The 12,733-nt window shown below is 57.4% G+C and overlaps 1 protein-coding gene across 18 annotated transcripts in view; it reads left to right on the top strand.

Moving 5' to 3' along the window:
- MAD1L1 (mitotic arrest deficient 1 like 1) overlaps positions 1 to 12,733 on the top strand; it is a 425,682-nt gene that overhangs the window by 299,269 nt on the left and 113,680 nt on the right. For all 18 annotated transcript variants that reach the window (XM_055115663.2, XM_008973147.5, XM_063605596.1 and 15 more), the window contains one exon: positions 772 to 982. In XM_055115663.2, coding sequence (XP_054971638.1) covers positions 772 to 982 — 211 coding nt within the window. The remainder of the gene's footprint in view (positions 1 to 771; positions 983 to 12,733) is intronic.

Below are 12,733 nucleotides of genomic sequence, written 5' to 3'. Positions count from 1 at the left end.
ATGTTTGTGTGTGGCGTGAGGTCGGGGTCTCGGGTGCACAGTGACCCTGCACCTCCCTGCTGGGGGCGGCTGTCCCCTGCTGTGAGCGACTGTCCCCTGCTGTGAGTGGCCGTCCCTGCTGCAGGGCTGCATGGTGCTTGTTGCTGGGGGTCGGTCACCCACCACAGGTCAGCAGACTGGGCCTCCAGGTGCACTCCTCCCTCAAGGATGCCACACACATCCTGGCCCTGGGTTTCGTGGGAACATCAGGTGGCGAGGCGCATTCCTGAGCCACCCACGCCGATGCCAGGCTCCCTCGCCTTCCATCTCTGTGTGGTTGACCTTGTTTCTCTTGTGGCACGGGGCACCTTCCAGGCTGGTAGGGAAGAGATGGGAACATGGCCACACGGGCTCCCAGTCTCATCCCAGCCAGGAACCTCAGAGGAGAGGAAGCCTCCCTCCCGGGCACTGAGTGTGGAATTCCGGGAAGCACCGCACTTGGCTGAGCAAAGGCCGCATGTCCCCTCTCACCCTGTTCCTGTGGTTAGGCAGAAGGGACCCAGCAGGTGGCCAGGCCTTGGTCCTGCACCTGTCCACAGGGCACAGGGAAGGAGCCACTCCTTCCAGGAGAGATGGCTGCCAGGCAGGCTCAAGAAGACAAAAGAACTGAGCACTGTGCTGTGTGTGACCCGTGCTATGTGTCTTCCTGGGCCATGGTGACCCATGCTGCGTGTGACCCGGGTTGCGTGTGTGTCTGGGCCATGGTGACCTGTGCTGTGTGTGTTCCTGCAGGGTGACTATGACCAGAGCAGGACCAAAGTGCTGCACATGAGCCTGAACCCCACCAGTGTGGCCAGGCAGCGCCTGCGCGAGGACCACAGCCAGCTGCAGGCGGAGTGCGAGCGACTGCGCGGGCTCCTGCGCGCCATGGAGAGAGGAGGCACTGTCCCAGCCGACCTTGAGGCTGCCGCCGCGAGTCTGCCATCGTCCAAGGAGGTGGCAGGTAGGCACCCCCCACCCCCGGTCCCCGCCATCCTCGACCTTCCGTGGGTAGGTCCATCCGTGCGCCTTTGGGGCAGCCTCAGGCCATCACCTGCCTGTCATCCCCAGAGGGTTTGTCCTCCCCTGTGGGCAGCCGGGCCTGGTGGTTGCTGGGGCAGAGCACCCTGGCCCCGTGTCCCCATGGCCCCGTGGGGTTGTGCAAACAGGTGGAGCCATCCGAGTCTGCAGGCAGCTGTGGAGAAGCAAGGGGCTGAAATTTCAGGCCCTTAAACTAATTCGTATCATTTGTCAGTTCATATGTACCCCATTAATCACAAGTAAATCCAGTCCTCCATGAAAACAAGTCCATCTCTCACCAGCTTAAGTGTGCTTCGTGGCATCCAGAGAGCCCTTTGAGGCCAAGGCCTGTGGCGTCCCAGGGAAGAATGAGGCCTCCATGAGGGCCAGGGGGCCTGCCCACACCCTCCAGGTCTACGTGAGGCCCACGGCCTTTGGAACGCCAGCCTATCCCCTGATGTGGGGAGGTGGTGCTGGGGTCTGCCCACGCCAAGCCTCGGAGGGTGCTGCCGGGGCTGTGTCGACTCTGCAGGGTGCCCCTGAAGGAGCAGGGCTGGGAGTCCAGAGTCACTGTGCAGTCTGCACCCCCAGCGAGGCTGTGGGGCTCAGGAGACCCCTGCCCCCTGTGTTGCTCTCTGCTGTTGGAGGGAGCTGGGCACTGCCCCACGCTCCTGGTTCTGGGGGGACCTGGGGGAGGGTTCCCTGTCCAGCCCTTAGCAGCAGCCTGGAGCGTGGCCCGGCGTCCCCTTGCTCCTGTGTTTGAGCCACCTGGCTGCCAGCCCCCTCCCTTGGGGGTGTCTGCAGGCTCATCTGTGTTGGGGCCTGGAGGCTGCTGCTTTCTGGCCTTTGGCATCTTGAGTTGATTTCAGACTCAGCTTTCATCCGATGCTACCTTCTTCTGTTTCTTCCCACCTACTTGCCATCGCGCCCTGTACTGTGGGAGAGCATTCCCTGTGAGCGTGCAGGTACAGAGGTTGTGTGGCAGTGACTTGTCCGCTTCCCACAGCCCAGCACCCAGGCTGATGTATCAGGAGTGATTGTCCTCTGCCCCGCTCCTTTGTGGGGAGGGTCTTAGGTGGGGACTTCCCTCCCTCTTGTGCCCCACCCACATAAGCCAAGACTGCCCTGAGTCTGGGCGCACCCTGCCGGCAGGTAGGGGCTTAGTGGCTGGCCAGCGGGTGGTCTGTCCTCCTGGAGTAGTATGGTGGGGTTGGAGGACAAAAGCCAGAAGGGGGGGCCTGTGTTGCCAGATTGAGGGGCGAGCTGATGGCAGTCGGGGGCTCCTTTCCAGCTCCCCACCTGCACAAGGGCTGCTCCCGGTCTCCACTGTGGCTGTGAGGGCCTGAGCCCCCATGTCCCCAGCCCCCTTTCTGGTCCAGCCATGGCTCCCTCTCCGCCCTGCATTCTGCAGGTGTTATTGGCAAGTTTCGGAGCTGAGGATGCAGACTTGGAGCCATATTTTTAGGTGGCTCTGCACCCTGGGAGAGGATTTGGGAAGGGGCCTTCCATCCCCTGCCGTCACGGGCCTGTGCCTTGGCTGTGCACCCATTTGCTTGTCTGTTTGTTCCCCTGTTGTCTGGGTCTCTGCCCGTCTCGGGTTTGCCCGTCTGTTCCTTCCCCTGTTGTCTGGGTATCTGCCCGTCTCGGGTTTGCCCGTCTGTTCGTTCCCTTGTTGTCTGGGTCTCTGCCCGTCTCGGGTTCGCCCGTCTGTTTGTCCCCCTGTTGTCTGGGTCTCTGCCCGTCTCGGGTTCGCCCGTCTGTTCGTTCACCTGTTGTCTGGGTCTCTGCCTGTCTTGGGTTTGCCCATCTGTTTGTTCCCCTGTTGTCTGGGTGTCTGCCTGTCTCGGGTTCGCTCGTGTGTTCGTTCACCTGTTGTCTGGGTCTCTGCGCATCTCGGGTTCGCCCGTCTGTTCCTTCCCTTTTTGTCTGGGTCTCTGCCTGTCTCGGGTTCGCCCATCTGTTCGTTCCCCTGTTGTCTGGGTGTCTGCCTGTCTCGGGTTCGCCTGTCTGTTCGTTCCCCTGTTGTCTGGGTCTCTGCCTGTCTCGGGTTCGCTCGTGTGTTTGTTCCCCTGTTGTCTGGGTCTCTGCGCATCTCGGGTTCACCTGTCTGTTCCTTTCCTTGTTGTCTGGGTCTCTGCCTTTCTCGGGTTCGCTCGTGTGTTTGTTCACCTGTTATCTGGGTCTCTGCGCATCTTGGGTTCGCCCGTCTGTTTGTTAACCTCTTGTCTGGGTCTCTGCGCGTCTCAGGCACGCGGGTGGTCGGCATCTGGCTGTGACAGGTGCCTGGGCCATGGCTGATTGGGAGTGGGGGGTGCGAAGAGGCGTGTCCGAGCTGACCATGGAGAAGTCAGGGCCAGCGTGGTCTGGAAGCAGGAAGGGGAGGATGAGCAGAGGCCTGGGATAGGCGGGGCCGCGCCACATGGCGCCACCAGGAGGTGAGGGTGGGTCGGGCGTCCAGGCCCCAGTGGCTGATGCAGCTCGTGTCTGTGCCCCCAAAAATCACAGTGTTGGTGGCCTCTGTTTTATGTAAGGCCTAACCCCACAGAGGGAGAGGATACAGAGGCAGACTTTTGGAGTCTGGAATTGGCGGGTGAGCAGTGGAAGGACTGAGTAGACTTGGGAAACCGGAATCTAAGCCGGCGGCGGGTGGAGCTGAGAACCCGCCTGAGTTACACCTCAAAACTCCAACGCAGCCCAGGAACTGGCTGCAAGTGGCGTTAGGGGAGGGATGCCACTGACTGAAGCACAGTGGATCTGGAGGCTTGAATGCTGAATTAAGAGATGGGTCCCCGGAACCATCTGTCCATCTGTGTGCCCTGGGCAGTTGCCGCTCCCCAGGAAAGATGAAGACTCCAAAACAAGCCAGCAGTTTATTCTTGGAGCAGTGTTACTTAAAGTGCAGTACCCAGGTCGGCCGCTGCCTCCCTGGGAGCCTCTTAGAAATGTGGATTCTCAGGTCTCATCTCAGACTTGCTCAGCCAGAGGCCTGGGGGCGGCCGGCAGTCTGTGCTAGGCAGCCCTACAGACCACGCGGATGCTCAGCGCGTTTGTGGACCGCTGCTCTGGAGAGGGCTGGCGAGGTCCCTGGACAGACCCAAGTCAGGACAACAGGCTTGAACTGAGCCCGGATTGATAGATGCAGGTGTGGGCCTGGATCGCACACCCCTGCCACATGCCCTGCAGAACACGGGCAGCAGGTGTGACCCTGTAGGCCATGGTGGAAAGACCTCCCTGTGGATCTGAGCAGCCCAGAAGGACCTGGCGTTGGCAGTTCCCCAGCTCGACAGCTCCCATGGATCGCTCCCTGGGGAAAACCGTGGCAGACGGCTCCATGCTCCTACCCGGAGTATCCCTGGGCCCCTAGTGCCCTCCGCTAGTGAGGAGCTGATACCCAGGGATTGTCAGACAGCCCAAGGGAAAGGACAGGAAACGAGCAGGGAAAACAGAGCACAGCGAAACGCAGAGAAACACAGTGTCAGTGGGGAGGGAACCCACTGTCCCAGCAAAGAAAATCTCCAAAAACTGTCTCCTGGATCTCCTCAGAGAGAAGACGGGGCTTCAGCAACCAAACAACAGGGCAGCTTAACACACACCAAGAGAAAGCAGTGAGCAGGGGGAAGGCAAAAGTAGGGAACAGTGAATGGAAATCTAAGAAGATTTGTAAAGTAACGTTGAGAAAGTCTGAAAGTAAAGACAACAAGATGGAAAACAGGAGAAGAGAGGTAAGAACATTAGAGGTACAGCCCACTGTCTGAATGACAGGAACATGGAAGGAGGGAACAGGGAAAAAGCAGATGATAACAGAAGTGCCTCAAGGACGTCTCCCTGAAGGAAGGACGCAGCTCCCTGCCTCCCGGGAGAGGCTCAGACTGGGCTGTCTGTGGTTGGGGATAGACCCACACAGTGTGCGGCAGCATGAAGATTCAGGACACAGGACGAAAGGAAGACCCTGAGAACTTCAGAGAAGAAACACAGAGGTCACTTGTCAAAGGATCCGGGATCAGTCATCTAGCGTTTCCTAGCAGCAGCACCTCCGAGTTTCCAGCAGAGTGACCTGCATCTCGGGATCTCATAGCCCCCTAGCCCCACATCAGGTCTGAAGGAAGAAGTACGGGCATCTGCAGGGTTCAAGGCCTTAAAAACTTGACTGCCCCACACCGTCTCTCAGGAAGCTGGCAGAGGATGCACTCCCAAAGGATGAGGGAGTAAACCAGGAAAGAGCGTGGCTGTGGCACGCAGAGCAGACCACAGGGGCTTCTGCCGCGGAAGCAGAGAAGGAGGCCTCAGGCCTGGGGAGCAGCCGGCAGGGGCCAGAATGGGCCAGAGGTTCTGGGATATAGAGCAGAGAAGGAAGCCTTAGGCCTGGGGAGCAGCTGGCAGGGGCCAGAACGGGCCAGAGTTTCTGGGATATAGAGCAGAGTAGGAAGCCTTAGGCCTGGGGAGCAGCTGGCAGGGGCCAGAACGGGCCAGAGTTTCTGGGATATAGAGCAGAGTAGGAAGCCTTAGGCCTGGGGAGCAGCTGGCAGGGGCCAGAACGGGCCAGAGTTTCTGGGATATAGAGCAGAGAAGGAAGCCCCCAGCCTGGGCAGCCTCCAGTGGGGGCTGGAACCCACCAGAGGTTCTAGGACAGAACCTGGTGCGTTGGGTGTCATGATGCGGACCGGAGCTTTCCACACGTGTGTGCCAGGCGTGGGCTGCCATGGACGTTGGTCCCCAGGTCCCTGGGTCACTCTTTGGCAGCCTCCTCCTTCCCTGCGTGCCACACACATTTCTCAGGTTTTAGGTTTGCTGCCCCGCACAAAAAGACTGGGAAGCACCTGTGTAGACAGCTGGCAAAGAGGGACGGCTGACAAGAGCCATGAGCACCTAGAAGGCTGAGTGCGTGGGAAGCAGGTCGATCGTTGGCTCTGGGGACAGCAGAGTTGCATGAGAAGCAGCAGTGTCCGTGCATTCTGAGCTGGCCCTGAGCAGCCTCACACAGTCGTAAGGGAGCTGAGGCCTGATCTGAACACAGCCCTGAGCCTCATGTTAAGAAAGGGGACCGGGAGGAGGGAGACGTGTGTTGCAGGGCGGGAGGGAGGGAGAGCTGAAGCCTCGCGGTCTCTCAGGAAGTCAGCAGGACGTCCGAGCTCTCAAGTCCAGAAGGAGCCACAGGAATGTGTATTCCAGAGAAATGCAGTTAATACCGACATGATCGGCTGAGAGGTGAACATGGTGGACTCTGGAGAGAAAGGAAGGAAATGAGAAGTGTGGAGACCGCTGTTCCCTGACACACCCCACAGAATTCCTGGGCTCTTAACTCATGTGCATGTAAATCTAAAGTTAAAAAGAGAAAAGTCCAGGTCACGCCGCTTGCTGCCAGAGAGGGCTGTCCCCTCCCCATTCTCCAGATGAGGAGCAGGGGTGTACCCGCAGTGTCAGCAGACCCTTGACATGGACCCCACGACGCGCCCTCGCTCCTGTGACCGTGTGTGGGGTAAGGAGTTGGGGGTGTTCCCACAGCATCAACAGACCCTTGACATGGACCCCATGATGCGCCCTCGCTCCTGTGACCGTGGGTGGGGTGAGGAGATGGGGGTGTTCCCGTGATGTCAGCAGACCCTTGACGTGGACCCCACGACGCGCCCTCGCTCCTGTGACCGTGGGTGGGGTGAGGAGATGGGGGTGTTCCCGTGGTGTCAGCAGACCCTTGACGTGGACCCCACAACGCACCCTCGCTCCTGTGACCGTGGGTGGGGTGAGGAGATGGGGGTGTTCCCGTGGTGTCAGCAGACCCTTGACGTGGACCCCACGACGCGCCCTCGCTCCTGTGACCGTGCGTGGGGTGAGGAGATGGGGGTGTTCCCGTGATGTCAGCAGACCCTTGACGTGGACCCCATGACGCGCCCTCGTTCCTGTGACCGTGGGTGGGGTGAGGAGTTGGGGGTGTTCCCGTGGTGTCAGCAGACCCTTGACGTGGACCCCACGACGCGCCCTCGCTCCTGTGACCGTGGGTGGGGTGAGGAGATGGGGGTGTTCCCGTGATGTCAGCAGACCCTTGACGTGGACCCCACGACGCGCCCTCGCTCCTGTGACCGTGCGTGGGGTGAGGAGATGGGGGTGTTCCCGTGGTGTCAGCAGACCCTTGACGTGGACCCCACGACGCGCCCTCGCTCCTGTGACCGTGGGTGGGGTGAGGAGATGGGGGTGTTCCCGTGGTGTCAGCAGACCCTTGACGTGGACCCCACGACGCGCCCTCGCTCCTGTGACCGTGGGTGGGGTGAGGAGATGGGGGTGTTCCCGTGGTGTCAGCAGACCCTTGATGTGGACCCCACGACGCGCCCTCGCTCCTGTGACCGTGGGTGGGGTGAGGAGATGGGGGTGTTCCCGTGGTGTCAGCAGACCCTTGACGTGGACCCCACGACGCGCCCTCGCTCCTGTGACCGTGGGTGGGGTGAGGAGTTGGGGGTGTTCCCGTGGTGTCAGCAGACCCTTGACGTGGACCCCACGACGCGCCCTCGCTCCTGTGACCGTGGGTGGGGTGAGGAGATGGGGGTGTTCCCGTGGTGTCAGCAGACCCTTGACGTGGACCCCACGACGCGCCCTCGCTCCTGTGACCGTGGGTGGGGTGAGGAGATGGGGGTGTTCCCGTGGTGTCAGCAGACCCTTGACGTGGACCCCACGACGCACCCTCGCTCCTGTGACCGTGGGTGGGGTGAGGAGATGGGGGTGTTCCCGTGGTGTCAGCAGACCCTTGACGTGGACCCCACGACGCGCCCTCGCTCCTGTGACCGTGGGTAGGCTGCCTGCACAGTCCCTGCAAAGGGTGAGATGGCAGGTGTGAGCCTGAGACAGAGATGGATGCTCCTCCCCGGCCTGGCTGGCCCTGAGCATGGGTTAGGGGTGGGTCTCCTGGGTCACGAGAGAGACCAGGGTAAGTTGTGAGGGCTTCAGGCCAGCAGGTTTGCAGATGGCAGGCCTGTCACTGGCTTAAGGGTGAGCCGGGTGGCCTGAGACAGCGCCCAGTGTCCCACCAGGAAGCCAGTCCCAGGGGAGTCCCCTCACACCCTGATCACCCAGCATCTCAGGGGTCAGCAGATGTCTCTTCCTGCTCTGGGGAATCAGGGCCCCCAAGGAACAAGGTGAAGGGGATGTGACGGTGGGACGAAGCAAGGGGACACGTGGCGGTGGGGTGGGCAAGGGGACGCAGTGGTGAGGCGGGGTGAGCGGACACGGTGGTGGGGTGGGCGAGGGGACGCAGCGGTGAGGCGGGGTGAGCGGACACGTGGCGGTGGGGTGGGCGAGGGGACACAGCGGTGAGGCGGGGTGAGCGGACACGTGGCGGTGGGGTGGGCGAGGGGACGCAGCGGTGAGGTGGGGTGAGCAGACACGGTGGTGGGATGGGGTAAGCGGACGTGGCAGGGGGATGGGGCGAGGGGACATGGCAGTGTGGACGTGGTGGTGGGATGTGGCAGTGGGGGACGGGACGAGGGGTTGTGGCAGTGGGGACGGGGCGAGGGGACGTGGCAGTGGGGACGGGGCGAGGGGACGTGGCAGTGGGGGATGGGGCGAGGGGACGTGGCAGTGGGGCTGCAGAGTCAAGAGCTCCCTTTCGTGTTTGCCACGGCTTCCCCAAGGGCTGTCTCTGGTGTGGGCCCCAGACCTCCGGTCAGAGAAGACACAGAAACACATAAAGAGGCCCCTGCTCTCGGGGATCTGAGTCCCTGCTCGGAAGTTCAGGCAGGAACACCCTTGTGATTTTCCTGGTGTCTTTGACAAGGCAGTCACTAAACAACCCTTGCCATCGGCACGGGCCCTTGGCGGATAGGAGCCCCAAAGCCCGGCCTCCCGTGCTGGCTCTGACTCCTCACTCAGCCCCCCTGCCACATCCAGGCTGGGCCAGGGAGATTGTTAATTGCAGCTTAATTAGGGAATGCATTAATATTAAAATAATCTTATCAGAGCAGCACATTGAAGGTGATCAAATTTGTCACTGCCTGTGTGGGCACAGCTGATCCTAGAGGTGTCTTTGGGGAGGAGGGAGGCAGGGGGAGGATGGAGGAGCGAGGAAGAGGGAGAAGAGATACCAGGGAGGAGAAGGGAGGAGGTGGAAGAAAAGAGGGGAGGCCCGGGAGGGGAGGAGGGAGGGGAAGATGGTTGGCCACAGAGTTGCTCTGCCTGGAACCCACCTGCTCGGCCTCAGGGAGGAGGGTGCCCTCGAGGGGAGGCCTGGTTTGGTGTCCCTGCCTGGGCTGAGGACGGGAGCAGTGACTGCCTTTCTGTTGCGTCCTGTGCACTGCTTCTGTCTATATCGGCGCGTGTCCTCTGCAGTCTCAGGACTCACACTCTTCCTGCTTGGCTGGCGCTGGCCCCAGAGGTGGCCTCAGTGAGGTGCCCTAATGGCTGCTCCGTGGACCACCAGGACAAGCACTGTGGAGAGCTGCCCATTGGCCTGGCAGTGCCAAGCCAGCTGTGCCCTCCCACGGCCAGAAATCAGTGCCCAGCTCTCACGTGGCACAGTCCTGTGTTTACGTCATGCCCCCACCCCGTGCCACCTGGGCAGGGCCGCCGCCTGCCCACGCCTCTGTTTGCTCAGTACAAACACTGTGCAATGCCGACAGCTGAGCGGTTCAAATGGGATGGGGGTGCAGGGGCTCCAGCCCTGTTCGGCAGTTAGTGGGAGTTGGAGAAGAAGGGCTGGCGTCTGAAGTGCAGGACCATGCCTGTTTGGCCCAGTCCCGTGCCAAGCTGAGATCGTCTGCCTAGGTCCTGCCATCTAGGGACCTGCAGGTCATGGGGAACAGTCTCAGGTGTGGCAGGAGTTCCGTCGTGGGCTCCTCTAGGGACCGGCGGGTCGTCAGGAGCAGTGTCAGATGTGGCAGTTCTGTCGTGGGCTCCTCTAGGGACTGGCGGGTGGTGGGGAGCAGTGTCTGGCGTGGCAGGAGTTCCGTCGTGGGCTCCTTTAGGGACCGGCGGGTGGTGGGGAACAGTCTCAGGCGTGGCAGGAGTTCCGTCGTGGGCTCCTCTAGGGACCGGCAGGTCGTGGGGAGCAGCAGCAGGTGTGGCAGGTGTTCCGTCGTGGGCTCCGACTATAGTGCTGGAGACAGAAGTGATGTGACGTCAGCCAAGGCCTCGGGCACGAGCTGGTGGCTCTCCACTGCCTGGAGAAGTAGCTGCCCCCCACGTGCTGCTTGGTGCTGCCTATTTTTTAATTGAATTGTTAGTATTGAGTTTGGGATGAATCCAAGTTGAGTACATAGCTGATAAATATCTTCTCCCAGCCCGTGATGAGCCTCTTCATTTTCTGACCCTGTGTTCCTCAGAGCAAATGCTTTTCATCTGGGTGCATGCTGATGATCAGGTTTTCTTTTATAGGGGTCAGATCCAGAAACTCTCTGCATAACTCCAGGCCAAACATATTTTTTCTTGTTTTCTACTAAAAGGTTTTAAGTTCACATTTAAATCTGTGACCCATTTTGAGTTAGTTTTTGCCCATGGTGTGAGCTTGAGTTCAAGCTACTTTTCTTTTTTGTTTTTATATGGATGTCCAATTGTGCCATTATTATTGAACAGACTGTCCTGCCACCATTGAATTATGTTTGCACCTTTGTCCAAAACCAGTTGGCCATGCGTTATGGGGGTCTCTTTCTACACCTTCTCTGCTGTTCCCTTGATCTAAGCGTCTGTTCCTTTGCTGTTAATAACACCCCACGGTATTGATTACTGTAGCTTCGTAGTAAGTCTTGAAATCAGCAGCACAATCCCCCACTTTATGGACAAGATTTACATTCAGCTTGTCTTTACCTGCAAAACGCCTGCTCAGATTTTTAGAGGAATTACTGCATCTGTCAGTCAGTCTGGGGAGCATCTACATCTTGGTTGCAGTGAGTCTTCCGATACATGAACACAATGTAGCTCTCCATTTATTTACGTTCTTCTTATTTTCTTTCATCCGCATTTTGTGATTTTCACCGCACCCACCCACCCCTTTTTTGTTAGAAATACACATGGTTTTGTTGGTTTTATTGTTAGTGTTGGAGCTATGTAATTATTTGTAGGCTTGTTTTTATGGGTCCCAGGTGTTCAGTGCGTGTGTGTAGACGTATGACGGATGTATATGCTGGCTTTGTAACCCATGACCTTGCTGAACTCACTTCTTACATCTGGGTTAGTTGCTGTTTTGATTTTGTTTTCTAATCCTTTGCAGTCATAGCACCTGTGAATAGGGACAGTTTTGCTTATTTTGTTAAGATCCATATGTCTTCTATTTTGTTTTCTTGCTGTGTTGCCCCGTCTAGGACCTTAGTATGGTGCTGAGTAGGAGATGGGGCAACAGAGATCCTGGCCTTTCTCCTCACCTTGCAGGGAGAGCAGTCCATCCTCCTCCATGAGGCGTGCTGCTAGCTGCAGTTTATTTGTGGTTTTTCCTTATCAAGCTGAAAACGCTCTTTCTATTCTTAGTTTGCTGAGAGTGTTTATCATGTAGGTTGTTGGCGTCTGTCAGATGCTTTTCCTGCATCAATTGATGGGATCGTATGTTTTTTCTCCCTTACACCGTTAGTGTGGTTGACAGTGTGTCATTGTGATTTTTTTGGGAAGTTTCCAACGTTGAGCCAACTCTGCATTCCTGGAATAAACCCCCCTTGGTTATGGCATAGTATTTTTACATGTTGCTGAGTTCATCTTGTTGACATCGTCAGTAATCTTCACATCTGTGTTCATATTGGTCTGTAGCTTTCTTGTACTGCCCTTGTCTGGTTGTAGTATACACGTAATGAATGAAGTGAATTGGAAGTATTCCCCCTTTTATGTCCTAGAGGAGATTATATAGAATTGGTGTTACTTCTTTAAATGTTTTGTAGAATTTGCTGGTGAAACCATCTGGGCCTAGGGATTGTGGTTGTGGCAGGTTCTAATCATTACAGGAATAGTGAGTTCTTTCATCTCAGCTGAATGTTGGTAGAGTGTAGGTTTTGGGGTTTTTTTTATTGTGAGGAACTGGTTCATTATATCTGTGATCAAATGTATGAGCAGTGAATTGTCTGTGCTCTTGCCTCGCTGATTTTATCGTGCCCGCTGGGTTCGTAGTGGTACTCCTTCCTTCCTGATACTGGTCATTTATGTCTTTTTTTTCTTTTTTCTCTTTTTGTCTGTTAGCCTTTCTGGAGATGTATAAATTTCACTGATCTCCTTAGAGACCTAGTTTTTGGTTTCATTGATATTTTGCTGTTGTAGTTTTGTGTTTCCTTCCTTCTGCCTGCTTTAGTTTTAGTTTGCTCTCCTTTTTTTCTGGCCTCTTCAGGTGGAAGATTAGATTGCATATTTGAGATCTTTTCTGCTTTCCAACGTAAGCGTTCTGTGTTAGAAATTTGCATCTGAGTGCTGCATTAGCAGCATTTCACACATTTTGATAATGTTGTATTTTTATGTATGTTCAGTTCAAAACATTTTCAAATTTCCATTAAGATGTACCATAGTTTGAACGTGGCCTCCAAAGTCCACGTGTTGGAAACTTCATCCCAGAGTGATGATGTTGGGAGGTGGGGCCTCCTGGGAGGCGTTGAGGTCACGTGGGCTCCACCTTGGTGAATGGATTCGTGCTGTTATAAAAGGGGCTTCTGTTAGTTGGCTCTCTGCATCTGCCCTCCTGCCATCCATCAGGTGATGGCGCCTCAGGAAAGCCCTTGCCAGAACTGGTGCCTTGATCTCGGACTTG

Source organism: Pan paniscus, chromosome 6, assembly GCF_029289425.2.
Source record: "Pan paniscus chromosome 6, NHGRI_mPanPan1-v2.0_pri, whole genome shotgun sequence".
Classification (NCBI taxonomy): Eukaryota; Metazoa; Chordata; class Mammalia; order Primates; family Hominidae; genus Pan; species Pan paniscus.
Note: the sequence above shows the minus strand (reverse complement) of the source record. Positions and strands in the feature narration are given on the sequence as shown.